Here is a 23,259-nt window from a genome sequence, read left to right as displayed (position 1 = left end):
GTCAGTGAGGCCTCAGAGTCTCCATGAATTGAAGATTCATCTCCTGCACACTACTGCTGGAGAAAAACCACCACGGCAATTCAAATAAATATTGGCGATGGAGGGAAAGAGGCAAATGACTAATCGTCCATTGAGTAAGGAAGGCTCTTTGCTTTCCAAGGGTGGGGTATGCAGTGAATGGTCAGGATCTGGAAAGCACTGTCTGGGAGACAGATTTCAAAAGGGAATTGCATAACTTATTTGAAGAGTAAAAATAAATTGCAGGGTGACAGGGAACAGGTAGGGGAGTGGGACTGAGTTGTTTTTGCAAAGAGCCAGCATGGACACAAAGGGCCAAATGGCCTCCTTCAGTACTGTAACCATTCTATGATTCAAATGCAGAACGCGACAAAGTCAAGCATATGGATGACCAAGTACACAGTGCTTGGTGAGGTCAAGAGTACAAGCAATCAAATGGCAGGAGGTAATGTAATGAAACCTTCCAGAATATGTCCAGAGTTGGTTTATTGAAAGCAAGGTGCCCATCAAATCCCTTACCTTCTGGGGGTTAGCAAGAAGCATAACTTGTGAGATGACGGGAGGTGGGAGTATAGGATTGAATGCAGGAAGCTCTGTGCCGGAGGCGGGCTGCAGCTTCACCTTCATGACCTGGAAACAAGCAAATACCCAGAGCAATGAGAAAACAGTCACAACTCCTCCAACACAATAAAGTTTATTTATTAGTCACAAGTAGGCTTACATTAACACTGCAATGAAGTTACTGTGAAAATCCCTTAGTCACCACACTCCAGCACTTGTTCGGGTAGATTGATGGAGAACTTAGCATGGCCAATGCACCTAACCAAGACGTCTTTTGGACTGTGGGAGGAAGCCGGAGCACCCGGAGAAAACCCATGCAGACACGGGGAGAATGTGCAGACTCTGCACAGACAGTGACCCAAGCTGGGAATCGAACCTGGGTCCCTGGCGCTGTGAGGCAGCAGTACTAACCAGTGTGCCGCCACATTAAGAGAGGTCAGCTGCAGCAAAGAAATGGAGCAGGCCTCCCTCAGACACAAGGCACAGTCAAAGCATACATCAGCAACAGTCAAATACAGTTCAACTTGGATGTGATTCATATGAGTGAAGCCAAATAAACCCATGCAATCTGCAATGAGCAGTCATACCTTTGGCACTGCAGCTTGAAATGTAATACTCTTTATGGGTGTTGGCGCTGAGCTCAACAGTGTGATGACAACAACTAAAAGGTCGGGCCTCCCGAGGGGAGGGGCTTTGGCGAAGTTGAACAGGACTCGGAAACCATCTCTGTCAAAGGCTGTAACAGGCGGAACAGAACCTGCGGGTTTAACAGGGGAAGGAAGTTATGCCGGCTGTACCACGGAGATCCTGCCCTGCTCTTTTGACTATCTTACCAGGACTGTCGTATGCAGATTAAAACTGACCTTCATACACCAAACTGGAAGGGGAGGGTGGGAACATCTCTCATCCGGGCCTACCAGCTCTGAATGGTATCCAGAGCCCCACCACTGGCAGCCATGTCTTCGGCTCAGGAGCTCCATCCCTAAACTTCCCCATCTCCCTACATCTCTCTCATCCTTTAAGACAATCTTTAAAACTCACCACTTTGACCAAGCTTTGGCTCACATGAACCTAAGTCTCAATCTTTGTCTGATTATCCTCCTGCGAAGCGTCTGGGGACAATTTACTGCATTAAAGATGCTACATAAATGTTAGTTGTGGTTGTACCAGTTACTGAAGAAGATTGTGATAGACTGATGGGGAAGGCTATTTGGCCCATCTGGTTGATCCAGGCGTGCTCAATAGGAGTGTCTAACTTCCACTTCCCTTCTTCAGCCCTTTCCAGATACTGAGTCTTGTGTATGTCAAAGTCTGCTCACTAACAACAAGTCCTAAAGCTCACTACGAAAACTGCCTCCTCCCCTCCTGAAATCACTTTGAACACCATCAAATCCCACCCCATCTGTCAAAACATGGGCGGGTTGGAATCCCACTGTATTGATGAGCACAATGGTCATCCCTTATCTTTCCCATCTCTCTTTTTGCACCTACTTGTTTTGATGCTCTGCAAAGGCACAAACACATTCTTCAAGGAGATGTCGTCGGTGCCAACTTGCTGGGGACTGGCAGGCGAGGGTTTCTGTGGAGAGACGGGCATGGTGTGAAGTGTCTGGGAAGGGGAGTCCTGGCAGAACCCTGGTGGTATTGTCCATTGTGGGAGAAGAGCTGGTGCTGTGAGCTGAGCTGACACTACAGGAGCATTGGGATCCATGGCTGCAGGCAGCTGGTGCATCAGAGCCTGACTCTGAAGCTCCTTCAGCGTGGGTTTCACTTGTGGCTGGTCCCTGATTGGATGACAAATAGAATATGTTATTTCGTAAAAAAGAAGAGGTTTAAATTCTTTGATTGTTTTTGGTGCCTTGTTCCTTGAAACAATCATTGATTTTGCTAAGAGCTCTGAGAGCCACTTCATGAATTAATGCAACACTGAGGGAGCTTTGCATTGTCGGGGGCAGCCCCGAGGGAGCTCTGCACTGTCGGGGGCAGCCCCGAGGGAGCTCTGCGTTGTCAGAGGGCAGCACTGAGGGGGTACTCCACTTGCAAAGGGGTAGAGCTGAGGGGGTACTCCATTTGCAAAGGGGTAGAGCTGAGGGGGTACCCCATTTGCGAAGGGCAGAACTGAGGGGATACTCCAGTTGCAAAAGGGCAGCACTTGAGGGAGTACTCCATCAGCAAAAGGGCAGCACTGAAGGAGCTCTGCACTCTCAGGGGCAGCAGTGAGGGAGCGCTGCACTCTCCGGGATGGTACTGAGGGAGTGCAGTAGTACAGGGTGGCAGTATTGAGGGAGTGCAGCAATGAGAGACAGAAAGAGAATGAGAGAGAGAAAAACAAATGGACAGAGGAACAGAGAGACAGAGGAATCGATGGTGGTTCTCACCATCGGAACGCCTGAGCTCGAGGTCCCAGAGATTCGGCCATCAGTGTCTTGCCCAGCAGGTCTAGGCCGGCCAGGCCTCCACTCCCATTGGTTGTTGAGTTTGGTATGGTTACAGTTGAAGTTGCTTCCTGCAACATTAGAGACACAACAGCATACCAAGAATAAATACACTGACTGTAATAGGGACAAATATTTATATACATTCTCTGTGTGGTGAGAAAGGGACTGTGGGAGCATCAAGGAAGAGCTACCTATAACTTGTACAGCGTGACACACTCAACCATTCAATCAACATGTAAAAAAAAACACGCTAACTCACTCAATATACCAAACACACATTCAGTCTATCGAAGGGTAGGTCATACAGCAGAGGAAGAGGGCAGATATCCAGTTCCTTACGTGACTTACCTCAAATGAATTCCAACTGATGGATCCCTGTGCTTGCTGCATCAGTGGGGGGTCATTCAGGTCTGGAAGAGCAATGTGCCATTGAGTTACTATACAGAAGCTAGTCGCACCCTTCCAAACACCCTGTCCCTCACTGAGGGTGGTTTTTTTGGGCACCTATCCATTATTTGATGCATGATCCCTTGGAAAGGTTGATCAATGGTGGCAACATCAATCAATTTTAATCTAATTTTTAGATCAAAGGATGTTTCTCAGAATAGCCATTGGGGGAAAAGAAGAAAAGCAGTCAATGAATCCAAAGCTCATGTGACAAAGCCAATTAACCCAGTTGATCCCACCATCTAAACACCAACTTTCTCTCTCTTCTCACTCACACCACAAATCCACCTAAGAGGGCAGACGGCCCTCAGTTCAAAATCTCATCTGAAAGATGGCACCTCCAACAATACAGCACTCTCTCAGTATTGCCCTGGGAGTGTCAGCCTGGATTATATCCTAAAGTATCTGGAGTGGGACTGAACCCAAGATCTTATAACTCAAATGCAAGTAAGGCACAACTGAGTCAAGCACGTTTAATCAATCAAGAAGAGAGAAAGGATATAGCCAAGGGTAGAAACTTTGCATGTTGCCAGCCGCAGAATGTGTGACTGTGTGCTATTTTATTTAGTTAAAAGGCAGAATGCTACTCACCCAATGACATCAGCTCTTCATCTAACCAGGACGGCAGCAGTTTCCCAGGGTCCGGATTCAAGAAGGTTCCAGGATTTCTCAAATCCAACTCAAGTTCAGTTAAATCTGCCAGCACAGGATCAGCTTCAAAAATTAAAGAATCGAGTTTAGATCCTGATTCCAAAAAAATCCAGATTTAATTCAAGCACAAACCACTCACACTCTGACCTCTCTGTCCTCTGTACCCACACTCGTACTCTGACCTTTCCCACCCTGGTCCTCCACACTCACACTCTGACCTCTCTGACTTCAGCTGTCCACACATACATTTTGACCTCTGACACTGGCCCTCACTGTTATTCTTTGATCTGGGCATTTCACAGCTTTTAAACATCGAGTTCAACAACTTTAGAGCTTAACCAAACTTCTCCTTGGAGCCCTAGCACCAATAATAATGGCATACAAGAACATATACTTTTGCCCCAATGAATATATTTTAATTTTAAAAGAGAAAAGAAAATACTCCCATTTTCTTTTGGGCATTCTCTAACAATTTTTCTTCAGTAGGCATCTAGTATGTCCATGTTTGTGCTCTTATCACCTCCTTTTGTCAGGAAATCATTCTAGCCCACCATCCCCACTCTATTCATTCCATCCCCAACCCATCATTTTCCCAAGCTCTACATTTGCTTAAAAACTGTTACAGCTGGAACACTTTTCCCATTCTGATGAAAGGTCATCAGCCTGAAACATTAATTTTGTTTCTTTCTCCAAAGATATTGTTTGACCCACTGAGTATTCCCAGCATTTTCATTTCAAGAATTCTTCATCAGAAAGTACACAAAATGAACCTTGGTGTCGGCCAATTGCAGTGAGTAGCAGGAAGGTCCCCAGGATTACCTTTGGAAGCTGCTTCTGTTGAGGCCACTCTCTCCTCCTCATGTCCCTCCACGATCTTCTTGTACGAGTTGACCATGAGGGTGAGTGAATCATTGGCTTGTAGAATCTCCACTAAAAAGTTGGGAAAGGAATCAGCATTACAGGGATGTCTGAACCCCGTAGCATGGGCCCCATAACAGAAGAGTGGAAAGCAAAATGTTTTCCCTGTCCAAAACAGCTGAAAATTAAATTTGCATAATCCTATCTTCGTGGCACAGCCATGGGAAGATTTTTGTAATTACATAGATCAGAGAAAAGCAGCAGAGACAGGTTATACTGTGAGAGTCCGTGAGAGGGTGCAGCGGAGATTTACCAGAATGGTTCCAGGGTTGAGGGATTTTAGTTACAAGGTTAAATTGGTAAAACTGAGGTTGTTCTCCTTGGGAAAAGGAAGATTGAGGGGAAACTTGATAGAAGTGCACAAGATTATGACAGATTTGGGTAATCTAAGAAGGGGAAAACTATTCCCATCAGGTGACAGTACAAGAACTAGGGGACACAGATTTAAGGTTCTGGGCAAGAGGGAATGTGGGGAAGAATTTATTTTATGCAATGAGTGGTAATAACCTGGAAGGTGGTGGAAGTGAAAATGGAAGTGGAAACCATCAATGATTTCAAAACAACATTGAATGGCACATGAACAAAATAAACCTGCAGAGCTACGGGGTTCGAATGGGGGAGGGGGGCTGACTGGATTGCTGTCAGAGCTGACATAGTCTCAATGGGCCGAGTAGCCACCTTCTCCACTGTAATAGGTCACTCTCTGGCACTTGGCTAGAAACAAATCAATGGGACCGGTCGCCGCACCCTCCCAAATTGCCCGCACCCTGTCCCCAGGATGTTCCCCATTAAGTGAGACCCTCTGCCACCCCCCCCCCCCAAACAAAAAAACTGGAAACGTACCCAATGCTTCATCATTATCTACAGTGTCACTCGCAAGTCGAAATAGTGTCGGCCGCAGCTTCTCACAGCGCTGATACAAGCCCTGTACATAAACAGCAGGGAACACAATCAGAAAACAGGAAATTTGGGATGAAAATGATGTTGTCAGACTTTTAAAATAACAGACAAACAGATACCCAAGAATTGGTTACAAATTGGAATCTACGCGAGGGGTTTGTGTGGTTCGTATCAGATTGTTACCTTCAGTATTTCAATCTGGTCTTCGGGCAAGCTGTCTCTCTGGTACAGGCTCAGCATCTCACTTAGCAGCTTTGTATTGTTGTGCACTTCTTCAATAGTGTGAATCCTTTTGCTGATTTTCTCAGACTTTTCCTGGTCCTGTGAACAACTTCAGTTTGAGAATTTACTAGGAAACAAAAACTTCCAATTACACTCACTCTTGTTTTCTTTCATTAAACCTTCAGCCGTACACTCAGAAAGCAGGCAGATGACGTGTAACACAAAGCTTCATGACTGAGACTAGACAGGAAATGTTGGTTGGCTGTTTAACCGTGATCACCTTCATCGAACAGACTTTCCAGTGAGTACTGGAATTCTGCCGGGGCACAAAGACTGTCAGCAACAGTAACCTTTGCAGCGTTCCTCTGCCAGGTTCATCTGACACGCAGACCAGAATCGATCCTGGGACCCTATTAATCCACATTATCTTGTACCTCTCAACACCAACTGAAGGAAAGGTCTGTTATAAATATCCAGTCAAATTGCTGTGTTGTTCTGACTCTTTTGATCGAAAGACTTGCCCCCTGAGGTCCTTCATCCTGCCTCATCACTGCTGGGTCAGGTGGGTCACAAGATACATATTGTAGGGTTTAGCGGGTCAGTGGGGATGCACTGCTAGTTTAAGGGCTCAATAGGCCACAGTTGTATTTTACAGGAATTTTTCAGCCATTGTGAATGAACTCACCTCTTTGATGACATTCTTAATCAGTCTATTGGCAGCTTGCAAGTCCTCTGGATTGTTGCTTTTGATAAGTCTTGCAAGGAGCTGTGGGGACAAAATTTTATAGAAAAGACTTGCTTTTTCCACTTGAACTCACTTATCACCTAAGAGGGCCGAGCTAGAATTCTCCAACCCGTCAAATTTTATTTTCATTCTGCTTTTGCAGTAAGGTATAATTTTTGTTGTAGAATTTCTTACACATTTAAAACGCCATATTCCAATGATTTGTCCAAACTTTACTGGTTCACCCCCACTGTGACGGTAGGCATTGGGGTAGAGATAAGAAAAAGCTTTAACTTTTATATTTCCCCTTTCTTAATCCCAAAGTGAATAAAAAGAGAAAAAAGGTCAATCAGTGGACAAAACCAAGGTGCAGAGATGCCATCAGGTCAAGGTAATGGGGAAGAGTAGAGATTGGGGAGTTGACATGAAGAATTTTCGGCACAACATCCTGGGCCGAAGGGCCTGTACTGTGCTGTACTGTTCTATGTTCTATAATAGTAGTGATGAAGATAAAGAGAGAGTGGGAATTGCAGTTGGAGGAGAGGAGCTAGAGATTTGAGGAAGGGTATGTTGAAATCACAGAGAATGAGAAGACCCTATTAGAGTGACAGTGCTTCACCAGCGGGTACTGAGGGGAGTGCATTTTTTTACCTTTGATTTCTCATCATCATCAAAAAGTGAGCTCTTCATTCTTGGAGAAGGTGGTGGAAAAAGTTTATCTTCCGGTAATTTCGGATCCTTCTTTATGACACCTAAGGAATGGCAAGAAAAAACGTAAGGAAGGAAAACGAGTATCATATTACTGTGCATGCCCAGCTAGCTACCATCTGAGAAAATGCATGAAGTGCAATAAGGATAGTATTTAACACAACGGGTGCGGAAAGGGATTCAATAGTTGGGTAGAGTTCACGATAGGGGAGATTGTACACAGGTGTGGGAGGAATTGGATGAGATGTTAAGCCGAAGCCTTGTCTGCCCTGTCAGATGGACGTGAAACATTCCACTATTTCAAAGGGGAGCTGGTGTCCCATACTTATTTGTCAACCACCGCCATTAAAAAAATCTGGTCATCAACACAATGGCTGTTTGAGGGATCTTGCTGTGTGCTAATTAGCTTTCGTGCTTGGACATTACAACAGTGACTATACCTCAAAACTACTCTGGGAGCATCCTGAAGTTGTGAAAGGCACTTTAGAAATAAAAATCTGTTTTTGTTACTGTGTGCGGAGTCAGTCGCATATTACATACCTTGCTTCTTCAGCATCTGATAGGCGTCTCTGATTTTAACTTCACTTGGTAGCCATAGCGTCCAACTGTATAACATCTCTATTATCTTAGTCTTCACTTGTTCTGAAGACCACACGCCCAGGTACTGCATGGAGGAAAATGTAGATTTAAAAAAGTCTAAAGGCAAAGAATGGCAGGCCTGGACGCCTTCACTCTCCTCACACTGTCATCCTACATTGTCTTTCAACTGACACATAGACACATAGAAAATAGAAGCAGCAGTAGGCCCTTCAAGCCTGCTCCGCCATTCATTTTGATCATGACTGACATATACTCGCATGATTCACTCAGGGAGCATGCAAAGTGTTGAACACAGCTGAGGAATCCAGTAATGCAAAGATCCTTAATTTCACGATTCATGTGTTTTAGGGACATAACTTTGAGGTTCAGGATTGAAGTGTTAAATGTAAGATAAACAAAAATAAACCTTGAATAAAAGCAAAATACTGTGGATAGAGGAAAGCTGCAATAAGAACAGAAAGTGCAGAAAAAACTCAACAGGTTTGGCAGGGTGTGGAGAGAGAGACCAACGGGGGAGGGGGGGGAGGCGGTGGCAAGATGCTCTTCAGGAGAGTCGGTGCAGATCTCTGCACTGCAAGGATTCTATGGTAAGCAAAAAAAATACAAGATTCAAACTGCACAAGGAAAAAAAACAATCAAAAATAGGCATCACAGTTCATAGTCTGAAATTGTTGAACTCACTGTTAAGTCCAGAAGGCATATAAATGGAAGATTAAGCATTCCCCATGTTTACATTGAGCTTCACTGGAATGCTTGTGATGATATTGTGCTATTGATATATTGGAAATTGAGGAATAAAAGAGAGTTCCTGAGAGCTGTGGCATTCCTTTCTTTTAGTTCCAGGAACAGTGAAGAATCCTCAAAATCCCAGCAAGTATAGGGGAACTCTTGGGTGGAATTAAAAACAAAATGGTAATAGTCTATTAAGCTTTTCTGAGTTTAAAGAATAAAGGGTTCATGAAATATAGTGTCAAATTATTACTTGTTTCATTTAACTCCTGTGCAGTAAAAGTTTTGTTTAAAATGTAGATTTAGAACTGGGAATTCAGCTTTCTTTTTTAAAGTTAATGATATTCCTTGTGATCAGTACACCAGGAATGGAAAAGTGCTGATCCCAGAGAGCGTTATGTCTCTCTGATAATATATTCTCCAAATGATAGAAACATAGAAAAACTACAGCACAAAACAGGCCCTTCAGCCCCACAAGTTGTGCTGAACATATCCCTACCTTTTAGGCCTACCTATAACCCTCCATCCTATTAAGTCCCATGTACTCATCCAGGAGTCTCTTAAAAGGCCCTATTGAGTTTGCCTCCACCACCACTGACGGCAGCCCATTCCACTCGCCCACCACCCTCTGTGTGAAAAACTTCCCCCTAACATTTCCCCTGTACCTACCCTCCAGCACCTTAAACCTGTGTCCTCTCGTAGCAGCCATTTCCACCCTGGGAAAAAGCCTCTGAGAGCCCACCCGATCTATGCCTCTCAACATTTTATATACCTCTATTAGGTCTCTTCTCATCCTACGATCTCCAAGGAGAAAAGACCGAGCTCCCTCAGCCTATCCTCATAAGGCATGCCACTCAATCCAGGCAACATCCTTGTAAATCTCCTCTGCACCCTTTCAATCTTTTCCACATCCTTCCTGTAATGAGGCGACCAGAACTGAGCACAGTACTCCAAGTGGGGTCTGACGAGGGTCTTATATAGCTGCATCATTATCCCCGGACTCCTAAACTCAATCCTTCGATTGATAAAGGCCAGCACACCATACGCCTTCTTATCCACCTCCTCCACTTGCGGGGCCGATTTTAGAATCCTATGGACCCGGACCCCAAGGTCCTTCTGATCCTCTACAGTACTAAGAGTCTTTCCCTTTATATTGTACTCCTTCATCCCATTTGACCTGCCAAAATGGACCACTACGCATTTATCTGGGTTGAAGTCCATCTGCCACTTCTCCGCCCAGTCTTGCATCCTATCTATGTCCCTCTGTAACTTCTGACATCCCTCCAGACTATCCACAACCGCACCAACCCTCTTGTCGTCGGTAAACGTACCAACCCATCCCTCCGCTTCCTCATCCAGGTCATTTATGAAAATGACAAACAGCAAGGGTCCCAGAACAGATCCCTGGGGCACACCGCTGGTGACCGACCTCCATTTAGAAAAAGACCCATCTATACCCACTATCTGCCTCCTTTGGGCAAGCCAGTTCTGGATCCACAGGGCAGCAGCCCCTTGGATCCCATGCCCTCTCACTTTTTCTCGAAGCCTTGCATGGGGTACCTTATCGAACGCCTTGCTAAAATCCATATAAACCACATCTACCGCTTTCCTTTCGTCAATGTGTTTAGTCACATTTTCGAAGAACTCCACCAGGCTCATAAGGCACGATCTGCCTTTGACAAAGCCATGCTGAGTATTCTTGAGCATACTAAACCTCTCTAAATGCTCATAAATCTTGTCCCTCAGGATCTTCTCCATCAGCTTACCAACCACTGAGGTTAGACTCACCGGTCGGTAATTTCCTGGGCTATCCCTATTCCCCTTCTTGAAAATAGGAACCACATCCGCAATCCTCCGGCACCTCTCCCGTCTCCATCGACGACGCAAAGATCATCGCCAGAGGCTCTGCAATCTCATCCCTCGCCTCCCACAGTAACCTGGGGTACATCCCACCCGGACCCGGCGACTTATCTATCTTGATGCCATTCAAAGATTCCAGCACAACCTCTTTGTTAAAGTCCACATACTCAATCTTTTCAGTCCACCGCAAGCCCACAGTACATCCACCCAGGTCCTTCTCCTCTGTGAAAACCGAGGCAAAATACTCATTAAGCACCTCTGCCATTTCTACTGGTTCCATACAGACTTTCCCGCCTTCACCTTTTATAGGCCCTATTCCTTCACGTCTCATCCTTTTACTCTTCACATATTTATAGAACGCCTTAGGGTTTTCCTTAATCCTACCTGCCAAGGCCTTCTCGTGACCCCTTCTGGCTCTCCTAATTTCCTTCTTTAGTCCCTTCCTACAAGCCATATACTCATCTAGATCCCTATCTTCGCCAAGCTCTCTGAACCTTTTGTACCCTTTCCTTTTCTTCTCGAGTAGGTCCCGCACAGATTTCGTGCACCACGGTTCCTTTAACCTACCAACTCCTCCCTGTCTGCTCGGAACGTTGTCCTGTAGAACTCTAGAGAGACATTCCTTGAAAAACTGCCACCTCTCTTCAGTACATTTCCCCGAGAATACCTCCTTCCAATTTACTCCTCTAATTTGCTGCCTTATGTCTTCATATTTCCCCTTACTCCATATAAACGCTTTCCTAGCTTGCCTGATCCTCTCTTTTTCCAATGCAAGCATAAAGGAGATAGAGTTAAGATCGCTATCCCCAAGATGCTCTCCCACTGAGAGATCTGACACCTGTCCAGGCTCACTGGTCAGTATCAGATCAAGTACAGCCTCTCCCCTTGTAGGCTCGTCCACATACTGTGTCAGGAAACCCTCGTGAACACACCTAACGAACTACTCCCCATCCAATCCCCTTACCCTAGGGATATTCCAATCTGTTTGGGAAATTAAAGTCTCCCATCACAACAACTCTGCTATTATTGCAACTCTCCAGGATCCGTTTCCCTATCTGCTCCTCCATCTCCCTGTTACTATTGGGCAGCCTATAGAAAGCTCCCAGCAAAGTGATCGACCCCTTCCCACTCCGAACTTCCATCCACAGAGACTCTGTAGACAATCCCTCAACAGCATACACGTTCTCTACAGCTGTGACACTATCCCTGATCAGCAGTGCCACTCCACCCCCTCTCTTGCCTCCCTCCCTGTCCTTCCTGAAACATCTGAATCCCGGCACCTGGAGTATCCAGTCCTGTCCCTGAGACACCCAAGTCTCCGTAATGGCCACCACATCACACTTCCAGGCATCGATCCATGCTCTGAGCTCATCCCCTTTATTCACTATACTCCTGGCATTAAAGTAAACACATCTCAATCCTTTGGTCTGAGCTCTCCCCTTCTCTATCCCCCGTCCATCCTCCCTCTTGCACTGTCTATAACCCTTCTCTGTTTGCGAGCTAACTTCCTCGCTCCCAGTCACCTCGTCTCGATCCCCTTCCCCCGACCTATCCAGTTTAAACTCTCCCCAGTAGCCTTAGCCAACTTTCCCGCCAGGATATTGGTCCCCCTGGGATTCAAGTGCCACCCGTTTTTTGTGTACAGGTCGCACCTGCCCCTAAAGAGGTCCCAATGGTCCCTGCCCCCTGCACCAGTCCCTCAGCCACACATTCATCCTCCACCTCACTCCTTCCCTGTCCTCACCTTCCCGTGGCATAGGCAGCAATCCTGAGATTACTACCTTTGCTTTCCTCCTTCTCAGCTGTCTCCCTAACTCCCTATACTCTCTTTTCATGACCCCTTCCCTCCCACATCAGCGGTACCAATATGTACCGCTACCTCTGGCTCCTCTCCCTCCCCCCTCAGGATTTCTGGGAGTTGACCAGCGACATCCTGGATCCCGGCCCCAGGGAGGCAGACCACCATCCGAGACTCCCGCCTGCCTCCGCAAAAACGCCTGTCCGACCCCCTTACTGTCGAGTCCCCGATTAACACTGCCTTCCTCCTCTTTTCCTTAGCCCTCTGAGTTACAGGGCCGGACTCCACTCCGGAGACACGGCCACTGCTGCTTCCCCCAGGTGGGCTGTCCCCCCCAGCAGTACTCAGGCAGGAGTACTTGTTGTGTAGGGGCACATCCACCGGGGTGCTCTCAATCACCCGAGCTTTACCCTTCTTGGCCGTCACCCACTTGGCCTCCACCCGTGGCCCTGGTGTGACCTGATGATAGCTCTTGTCTATCACCTTCTCATTCTCCCTTAACAGCCTAAGATCCTCGAGTTGCAGTTCCAGCACCTTGTAGGGCCACTTTTTGGGGGAATCATTTCAACAAAAATGTATTTGACAGGTTTTGAGGTGGTTGAGGTGTACAGATCAGACCACATCGTGTATACTGTGTCCTGTTCTTGGCACCAAACCCAAGAAGAATATGTTGGCTTTGGAGGGGGTCAGCACAGATTCAGCAGAACAATACTGGACTAAAAGGGATAAATTATTGCATAGACAAGCTTGCATTCCACTTATTACAGAAGATTAAGAGGTGATCTAATCAAGATATTTAAGATGATTAAAGGACTCAATAGGACAAATCAAGAGCAACTATTTTCTGTTAGAGTGGAGATGGTGAAAATCTGAACAACGAGGGTATAATCTTAAAACTGAGCTATGATGTGTAGGAGTGATATCAGGAAGCATTTCTTCATACAAAAGATAGTGGAAATCACAGGAAAACTAGGAAAATTGGATAAAAAAGCACTTACCATGAGCACCAGGCTCAAAATTACAATATTAATCTAGAAAGCATTCCACATTACCTTTGGTGATAGGACTTTAATAAGATCATTTAAAAATCGATATTTTCCAGCTTCGTTCTGAAAACGTTTGCCACAGTTATTCATGCAAATATCCAACACCTGTGGGAAGAAAAGACCAGGTTATGAAATTTCACCATACAAACATCAGCCAAAGTCAGCAGTTAGTGAGTAAGAGGTCCAAAGAAGCAGTTAGCATTGATTTATTCAATTTAGATACATCATTTTCAGAAACAATGTGTGAATAATTTGAGACACAACGTGTGGTGAGTGCAGCAACAGTAGGAGGGAACAAGTAATTTTGAACCCATGGTTCACAAAACCCTACACCACTGGAGCGTTTTCTACACTACTGGAGAGTTTTTTTTTGTTCCATGCCTGCGTAAATTGTGGACTAATTAATATAGATTAATTGCTGTAATTTTTGATCTAATTAATTGTTGTTTCACATGTCTACCAGGATGGTAAATGATGAAATTGATGCGCCTTGAATGTTTTCACCTACCAATTCCTATGTTCCTAGGACATAATTTTATATTGAGAGAAGAACAGTAGATACAGAGGGATTTTTTTTCTCTGTGCTGTACCTCCCTGGGGTTATTTAATGAGATATGCGGAGGGCACTTTATCCTGTATCTAAATCTGTGGTGTATGTATCGTGGAAGTGTTTAATAGGATAGTGCTGAGGAAGTTTTAATCCATATCTGAACCTTGGTGTACCTGCCTTGATGGGACATGTGTATTCAAGTTATCATGTTGCTGGTATTTAAACAGACAGGTGTCTACTGCAATCAGTAAATAATCTCACCGTTAGTGCGTACAGCGCCTCCTTTTCTTGTGGCGATTGGATTTTGTGACCCAAAAGACGAGTTGCAATCTGTGGGCTAAAGATGGAGGAATTCACATTTCAATTGCCAATCATTAATTTTTTCTCCCCTTTCATTTAATTCTGTAGTGCCTTTAGAAAGAGGGCAACCCAACATCCAACCCTTCTCAAATTATCATCCTGTTACTTCTACCCTGATGCTTATATCATAGAATGATAATGCACCAAAGGAAGCCCATCGTGCCTGTTCCAGCTCTGAGAGAGCTACCAATTAGTCCTACACTTTCCATATGACCCTGCAAATATTTCATTGATCTTGGGACAGAGCGATAATCTAAACTGTTATGCATGTCACACAGAACAAGAACAATCTCTCCTTATGCCGATGTCACTCTAATAACCAGTCTTCCCTTACCCTTCCAGCTCCAGATTAACTTGATCGCAGAATCCTTTGATGTATTCCCATTTCTCTTCAGTATTTAGAGGGTTGGTTGCTTTATCTTTAAAAGAAACATGTAGATATTTGAATAAACAGTGCGTGCTGAACGTTCCACACCTGAGGCGTCAACTCTTCTTAACCTCCACTGATACTCACTGGCCTACTGAGCCTTTCCATGATGTGGCTTTTTGTTTCAGATCAGCAGTAGCTGGAGGATTTTATTTTGTGAATTACACATCAAGTCTAGTTCTGGCTTAGGATTCCCAACTTCCATGAGAGTCCAAGATCCTCCAGGAATTAAAGAATAATATTGTGTACACTGTTACAGATAACCCAAGAGAAAGGGGACAGGGAAATGAGCTTTGGTTGGTTTGTATATGGATTAAAGGATAACCATGAGTGAGTCATGGTTTGGAATCTAATCAAGGGGTTTATACCATATCAGAAAACAGAAAATGAGCTAATTTTTTTGGGCACCAAAAATCATGCTTTCACATAAACCCAGCATACAAGTCGACCTCATTTTACGCTATGAAATGCTATGCTCGCATTAGTACTTAGCCTCAATCTGGCAGGTAAAATGGGCTGTGTTGTGAAGAAGATATGCATGAGTTTAAGACACCCCAATAGAAAACCAGACTGTGCATGACACGTGACAAATAGAAATGCATCCTTCAGCAAAATGAATGAAGCTGGTTGAAGCTGAAATGCCAACTCATCAAATAACTGCCCTGCAGTGAGGGAATTCAGTGCAAGGGAAAAACCGGTGAGAGAAAGGGAGAAGGAGGAATCCATTCAGAAGAAGATCCCCCCGACCCAGAACAGGGGCCAGCCACTGATCTTGAGAAGCATGTATCAGAGTGGGCCCACAAAACTCGACGACATAATTACATCATCATCAGAAATATATAAAGATTTCAGACTAACAGCTGTAAAGTAAAAAGTAAAGTTTATTTATTAGTCACAAGTCGGCTTACATTCACACTGCAATGAAGTTATTGTGAAAATCCCCTAGTCGTCACACTCCGGCGCCTGTTCGGGTACACTGAGGGACAATTTAGCATGCCCAATGCACCTAACCGGCGCATCTTTGGACTGTGGGAGGAAACCAGAACGCCTGGAGGAAATCCACGCAGACACGGGGAGAATGTGCAAACTCCACACAAACAGTGACCCAAGCCGGGAATTGAACCCGGGTCCCTGGCACTGTGAGGCAGCAGTGTTAACCACTGTGCAGCCCCTGCTATCGCTGGTTAATGTAGCCACTTTATGGAACAAAACAATCTAGTGTTGTGACAGAAGACCAAGACACCTTGATGCCAAATTTACCGGTTTCCAGCAGATCATCATCAGACAGCAGTAAATGAAGTCACATCAGTAACATGAATGATGCGCTGTGAATTTTAATAAACCCAGCAGCTGAACTGTGGAGTGTGACAATTCGAAAACAATTCAAGTGAAAATGTCAGGGCGTGAGAAGACAGGATTTTAGGTGGTATTAGCCTGCACCATTGACAGAACAAAATTAAAGCCTGTGGTAATTTACAAATGTAAAACCAAGTTCCCTGAGGGAGTTATATTATGTGTGCCCATGACAACGGTTGGGTGGATGAGGGTGGAGTGAAGTTTTAAAGTTGAATAGGTGTCCTGGTGGACTATGCTCTTATTTACACAGCTTAATTTGGGACATTCTTCGGAAGCGAGGGGGGGGGGGACGACATTGCTGGCAGGAGTTTATAGCCCATCCCCCATCCTTATTCGCCCTTGAACTGAATGGCTTGCTCATTTCACAAGGCATTACTGTGGGTCTGGAGTTACATGTAGGCCAGGCCAGGCAAGGACAGCAGATTTTCTTCCCTGAAGGACATTGGTGAACCAGGTAGGCTTTCGCAAAATCGACTTTTATAATTCCAGATTTTTATGGAATTCAAATTCCACCATCTGCCATGGTGGGACTCGAACCCGGTCCCCAGAGCATTACCCTGGGCCTCAGGATTACTATCACCACCTCACAGATCCACATCACTTTGGATGAGTGCCTCAACAAGCCATTCAAGGATCACAATCACGCCAAATGGAGTAGGTGGTTGACAAAGAAGAAACTTTCACCAAGAATGGTAATATTGTGCTGCCCCGCTTGATGTTTTGTGTGGTTTCAATATCAAATCACGGGATGCTGTTAGTGTACAAAGTGTCATTAGGTCATTCAAAAATGCAGAATATCAAATTCAACAGACGGAGAGAAACATGAGTTGTGGAGAGATTATTCTGATTGTGGCTAAAGGTATCTTTGTACAATTAATTAATTCATCTAACCAAACGACAGTAAATTAAACTGAATTACTGTTTTTTTAAAAAACACTTCAAAATGGCGATCACCCACATTAATGGTTCACATTTTATACCTCGCGTATAAGTCGACCCGTGTTCCAGATAGGATTTTTGGAGGCTTCAGAAGTTGACTTATGTGCCAAAATCTAAGGTATATCGAATAAAATATCCAGGTGTAAGGCGTAGGCTGGGAATCTAATGGGGGTGTTGGGGGTGATTGGATATTAACATTCCCTCTAAGCTGTACAGGTGTTGCAGCTGTACAGGTGTTGCAGCTGTACAGGTGTTGCAGCTGTACAGGTGTTGCAGCTGTACAGCCTTTTGGAACAGTTTGAACAGAGCAACAGGCTGCACACAAAAAGAAAAACTAGGCAGAACATTGATTTAAATGTAGAAGGGATACCTGGGAGTAAGTTACAGGCTAGAGTCTAATCGACAGGTTCGGTTAGACATAGAATATTGGATACTCATGGCACGAGTTACAGGTAGAATACTGTTTGGAAGGTTAGATACCCAGGAATGAGTTACACATTAAGATGAAGAGACTGTGGGAACAATGCTGAAATATATTAATGTCACTTTGACCTGGGACGTGGAGCTACTCATGCCAGATTGGTATTCCAATCTCGAGCTCAGGTAGTCCATAGTGCTCCATAGTAAAGAGAGGACGGGGGGGGGGGGTAGTCCATAGTGCTCCATAGTAAAGAGAGGACGGGGGGGGGGGGGGGGGGGGGGGGAATGTAGGACACATGGCAGCTAATTTGAACACAGCAAGCTTCAAACGATATCGAGCAGATGTGTTTTAGTGATGTTGGTTGAGGAATACTGTCTAAGAGACTGGGGAGAGCTCCTATGTTCTTCTCTAAATAACACTGTGGGAATTTTCACATCCATTTAAGATGGCAGAAATGGCCTCAGTTCAACGCCTTATGTAGGGTTTCTATGATTTCTATGATTCTATGATTATCTAAAACATGGCACCTTCAACGCTGCTGCACTCCCTCAGTACAAACTGGAATGTCAGCTTGGTTATGGTATTTATGTTGACACTGAGTGGAAGTTGAAACCATGACTTTCCAGCTCAAAGATGAGAGTGCCACCCACTGAACAACAGCTGGAACCTATGAAATCATAGAAGAAATCATAGAAACCCTACAGTGCAGAAGGAGGCCATTCGGCCCATCGAGTCTGCACCGACCACAATCCCACCCAGGCCCTACCCCCACATATTTACCCGCTAAGCCCTCTAACCTACGCATCTCAGGACTCTAAGGGGCAATTTTTAACCTGGCCAATCAACCTAACCCGCACATCTTTGGACTGTGGGAGGAAACCGGAGCACCCGGAGGAAACCCACGCAGACACGAGGAGAATGTGCAAACTCCACACAGACAGTGACCCGAGCCGGGAATCGAACCCAGGACCCTGGAGCTGTGAAGCAGCAGTGCTAACCACTGTGCTACCATGCCGCCATTGTATGCATTGAGATAACTCTACACACAGCCTGTGTGTAACTCATTCAGACTGGCAGATGTCTCATACGTTACTTTTGACAAAAGGTTTGTTCGGGTGATTGGGGTGGGGTCCTCCACTGGAGACTTGTGTCAGGAATAAAATGTACAAAGATATGAAGCAATATGGGTCGTCCACCCAGTACTTGTGCCAGCAATGCATGTTCCTGGTGCCAGCTTCACTTTGGCTTCATAACAAGGTAGCACTAAATGTGCCACACTACTCCCACACTTTTGTGCAAAACAATTAAACTAAATTAAATAAACTGAATGACAAAGCAAGAAGGGCAGCCCCTTAAAGGGGGACCACCTGAAACAAAAACAAAGCAGAAATGAAACTTAAAACATTAAACCAACCAGTGGAACTTTTCTCTCCTGAAACAATGATTCAGTCAGATCCTCATTGGTTGATTTGGATGGAATCTATGCTTGAAGTTTTTAAAAGTTCTGCCATGATTTGACGTTTAACTACAACAGGGGTGGCACAGTGGTTAGCATTGCTGCCTCACAGCGCCAGGGACCTGGGTTCAATTCTCGGCTTGGTTCACTGACAGTGTGGAGTCTGCACGTTCTCTCCGTGTCTGTGTGGGTTTCCTTCGGGTGCTCCGGTTTCCTCCCACAGTCCAAAGACATGCTGGTTAGGTGCATTGACTGTGCTAAATTCTCTCTGTGTACCCAAACAGGCACCGGAGTGTGGTGACTGGGGGATTTTCACAGTAACTTCATTGCAGTGTTAATGTAAGCCTACCTGTGACACTATAAAATAAACTTTAAATAGAAACAAAATTTATTCTGCACAAGCAAGTACATTTACCTGGAATGTGTGAGGTGTTTTTTTACTTGTTTAATACAATAGTCTAAAACAATGTTAACAACCAACAGTGTAACCAAGTACTCGGAGATGATGCAATATGAAAAAAGTTCCCTCATTGCCAAGCCAAGGACCTTCCCAAATGAACGTGGGTTTTTGCTGAAGTCAGTGGAGTGATCTGTCTGAGAGAAGCTACTCTATCAGAACCAGATGACCCTGTGCTTGTCTTGTGACTTCACCCATGATTTCCTGATCAGCCAATTTCCGTAACCACACTCTGGGTTACTGCAATTTTCAGTTCACTTCCTTTATCAGAAAGGCACAGTGGTAACATCTTAAGATAGAAATCTTTCCACTGTGCACACCCACCCCAACCCCACCCAATGCACAAAATCAGACCATCACTCAAAAATTAATTTTCCAAGGCAACTTGCGAGTAAAACCATAATCTCCTGGGCCAATGGTCAAGTCATGTACACTCAGATTCGCAGGATTCAAGGGCGATGACAGGTTAACATACAGGTTGACAGGGCATCAGCTTGATCTGACCCCAGACCCCTTTGCACCACACAAAGCAGGAAAGCTGCACGGAACTGCTGGATCAGTTTAAGGACAACATGTTATGATTTACTGAACTATTAAGGAAATGTAAACATGGCTGGGGTCAGTTTCTTCCTGAATTCTATTAAACGCTGATGGACGCCTTATATGAAACATTTTTCTGAATGCAGGAAGTGGAGTTTTCTGCATTTCACTATTCTGTTAATGCCCAGTTCCTATCTGGGGTACTCACGCATTTCTTTTTAGGGTCAGCCATAACTCAGTGAGTTGTACTCTTAGCTATGGATTAAGAATGTGATGGGCTCAAGCCCCACCTCAGAGACAGGGTGACATGATAATGCAGTACTGAGGGAATGCTGCACTATTGGAATGCTGCACGACTGGAGCTCGTGTCATTTAGATAATGAAAGGGCGGTGTGGTGGCTAGCACTGCTGCCTCACACTACTGGGGACCCAGGTTTGATTTTGGCCTTAGGTGACTGCATGGAGTTTGCACGTTCTCCCCATGCTTGTGTGGATTTCCTCTGTTGCCCCGGTTTCCTCCCGCAGTCCAAACATGTGGGTTAGTGGATGAACCGTGTAAAATGTGCAGGGTTATGGGGATGGGCAATGGGGAGGGCTCGGGTAGGATGCTCTTTTGGACAGGTGATGCAGATTCAATGGGCCAGTTGGCCTCTTTCTGCACTGTAGGGATTCTATCGTTCTAAGTGAAATTGAGGCCTTGCCTGCCCTCTCGAGTGGATGCAAGCGATCCTTCTTCAAATCCCTAGTTGAAGAGTAGAGCTTCTCCTCAATGTCTGCCACTGAAACAGAAAATGATCATGTTTCTGTTTGTGGGAGCTTCCAACGTCAAAACTGGTTGCCATTTCCAACATTACAACAGTGACTGCACTTCCAAACTACTTCATTGCCTGTCTTAAGTGGGAGTCGAAGTTCGTATTTTAAAAACAGCAGTTCCAGCATCAGGGTTGCTTTGATCAGTGGGTTTCAGACTCCCCTCATTTCCCCCCCCATCCCACAATTTACTGGCTGGGAGGCAGCCTCTCCTCCTCCAGCCCAGTGCCTTTTACTATAAAAATCACTCAAATCCCCTGGTCCAGATCCTGAGCCACTGTCCCGAACAGCCAGGATTTAACACAGGAACAGCACCTCCCGGCCCCCAGGATGAGGGGCACTTTCTCCACGCCCCCTCACCCCCGGGATGAGGGGGGTTCTCCCCTTTCCCGGGATGAGGGGGGTTCTCCCCCCCCGCCCTTCGGGTTGAGGGGGGTTCTCCCCCCCCCCCCACCCCCCGGATAGGAGGGCTCTCTCCCCCACCCCCCCTCGGGATGAGGGGGGTTCTCCCCCCCCCTGGGATGAGGGGGCTCCCCGCCCCCCTCCCCTCCCGGGATGAGGGGGGCTCTCTCCCCACCCCGTGATGAGGGGCTCTCCCCCTCCACCCACCCCCCGGGATGAGGGGCTCTCCCCCTCCACCCACCCCGCCCCGGGATGAGGGGCTCTCCCCCTCCACCCACCAAGCCCCGGGATGAGGGGCTCTCCCCCTCCACCCACCCTGCCCCGGGATGAGGGGCTCTCCCCCTCCACCCACCCCGCCCCGGGATGAGGGGCTCTCCCCCTCCACCCACCCCGCCCCGGGATGAGGGGCTCTCCCCCTCCACCCACCCCCCGGGATGAGGGGCTCTCCCCCTCCACCCACCCCCCCGGGATGAGGGGCTCTCCCCCTCCACCCACCCCCCGGATGAGGGGCTCTCGCCCTCCACCCACCCCCCTGGGATAAGGGTCTCTCCACCTCCAGGAATAAGGGTCTCTCCACCTCTCCCCCACCCCGGGATGAGGGGCTCTCTCCCTCCCCCGGGGATGAGAGGCTCTCCACCTCTCCCTCCTCCCCCGCGGGATAAGGAGCCCTCCACCTCCCCCGGGATGAGGGGCCCTCTCTCTCTCCCCCCCCCCCCCCCCGGGGGTAAGGGTCTCTCCACCTCTCCCCCCGGGATGAGGCCCCGCACTCACTCAGCCACGACTCCAGAGTCTCTCCCTCCTCCTCCGCCGCCATCTCCTCGGCTCCTCCCCGAGAGGCCTCGCGAGAACAAACAGCGGCTGCTCGAGAGAGAGCGCGCCAGATCCGGCCGCGAGCCCGGGGAGGGGATAGGCCCGGGGAGAGGGGCCGCAGGGTCACAGGGGTTCACAATGTGGGGATTGTGAAGGGAGCAAAAGGGGATACTAGACAGGAGAAACAAACTCGCCAAGAGTCAGAGACAGAAACCAAGGCAAACACAAAGAGACAGGAAAATAATTAAAAGATACAAGTTCCACGTTAAATATCTTGCCACAGAAAGTTACAAATGTAGGAAGTTCTGGAGATACACTGCAGGATTATTAAACAATGAGCAGACTAACTGATCTCTATATCCCTATGACTCCATATCCCTGAACCCCTTTGTCGCTGTGACTCCATATCCCTGAATCCCTTTGTCGCTGTGACTCCATATCCCTGAATCCCTTTATCCTTGACTCCATATCCCGGAATCCCTTTATCCCTATGACTCCATATCCCTGAACCCCTTTATCCTTGACTCCATATCCCGAATCCCTTTATCCCTATGACTCCATATCCCTGAACCCCTTTGTCGCTGTGACTCCATATCCCTGAATCCCTTTATCCTTGACTCCATATCCCTGAACCCCTTTATCCCTATGACACCATATCCCTGAACCCCTTTATCCCTATGACTCCATATCCCTGAACCCCTTTATCCCTATGACTCCATATCCCTGAACCCCTTTGTCGCTGTGACTCCATATCTCTGAACCGCTTTGTCACTGTGACTCCATATCTCTGAATCCCTTTATCCTTGACTCCATATCCCTGAACCCCTTTATCCCTATGACACCATATCCCTGAACCCCTTTATCCCTATGACTCCATATCCCTGAACCCCTTTATCCCTATGACTCCATATCCCTGAACCCCTTTATCCCTATGACTCCATATCCCGGAATCCCTTTATCCCTATGACTCCATATCCCGGAATCCCTTTATCCCTATGACTCCATATCCCTGAACCCCTTTGTTGCTGTGACTCCATATCCCTGAACCGCTTTGTCACTGTGACTCCATATCTCTGAACCCTTTAATCCCTGTAACACCATATTCCTGAAC

The 23,259-nt window shown here is 46.4% G+C and overlaps 1 protein-coding gene across 1 annotated transcript in view; it reads right to left on the bottom strand.

The window, feature by feature from the left end:
- The window catches only part of LOC144510655 (ADP-ribosylation factor-binding protein GGA1-like), a 29,186-nt gene extending 6,955 nt beyond the window's left edge, over positions 1-22,231 (bottom strand). Inside the window, exons 1-16 of the mRNA XM_078240334.1 lie at positions 22,110-22,231; positions 14,865-14,949; positions 14,432-14,507; positions 13,627-13,725; positions 8,128-8,251; positions 7,531-7,631; positions 6,841-6,921; positions 6,117-6,254; positions 5,877-5,958; positions 4,935-5,045; positions 4,056-4,178; positions 3,366-3,427; positions 2,958-3,085; positions 2,071-2,363; positions 1,167-1,336; positions 538-648 (exon numbers count right to left, since the gene is read on the bottom strand). Of these exons, the coding sequence (XP_078096460.1) occupies positions 538-648; positions 1,167-1,336; positions 2,071-2,363; positions 2,958-3,085; positions 3,366-3,427; positions 4,056-4,178; positions 4,935-5,045; positions 5,877-5,958; positions 6,117-6,254; positions 6,841-6,921; positions 7,531-7,631; positions 8,128-8,251; positions 13,627-13,725; positions 14,432-14,507; positions 14,865-14,949; positions 22,110-22,152 (1,827 nt within the window). The 5' untranslated portion in view covers positions 22,153-22,231. The remainder of the gene's footprint in view (positions 1-537; positions 649-1,166; positions 1,337-2,070; positions 2,364-2,957; positions 3,086-3,365; positions 3,428-4,055; positions 4,179-4,934; positions 5,046-5,876; positions 5,959-6,116; positions 6,255-6,840; positions 6,922-7,530; positions 7,632-8,127; positions 8,252-13,626; positions 13,726-14,431; positions 14,508-14,864; positions 14,950-22,109) is intronic.
- Between the last annotated feature and the right edge of the window lie 1,028 nt (positions 22,232-23,259).

The sequence above is a fragment of the Mustelus asterias genome, chromosome 23 (assembly GCF_964213995.1).
Source record: "Mustelus asterias chromosome 23, sMusAst1.hap1.1, whole genome shotgun sequence".
NCBI lineage: Eukaryota > Metazoa > Chordata > Chondrichthyes > Carcharhiniformes > Triakidae > Mustelus > Mustelus asterias.
Note: the sequence above shows the minus strand (reverse complement) of the source record. Positions and strands in the feature narration are given on the sequence as shown.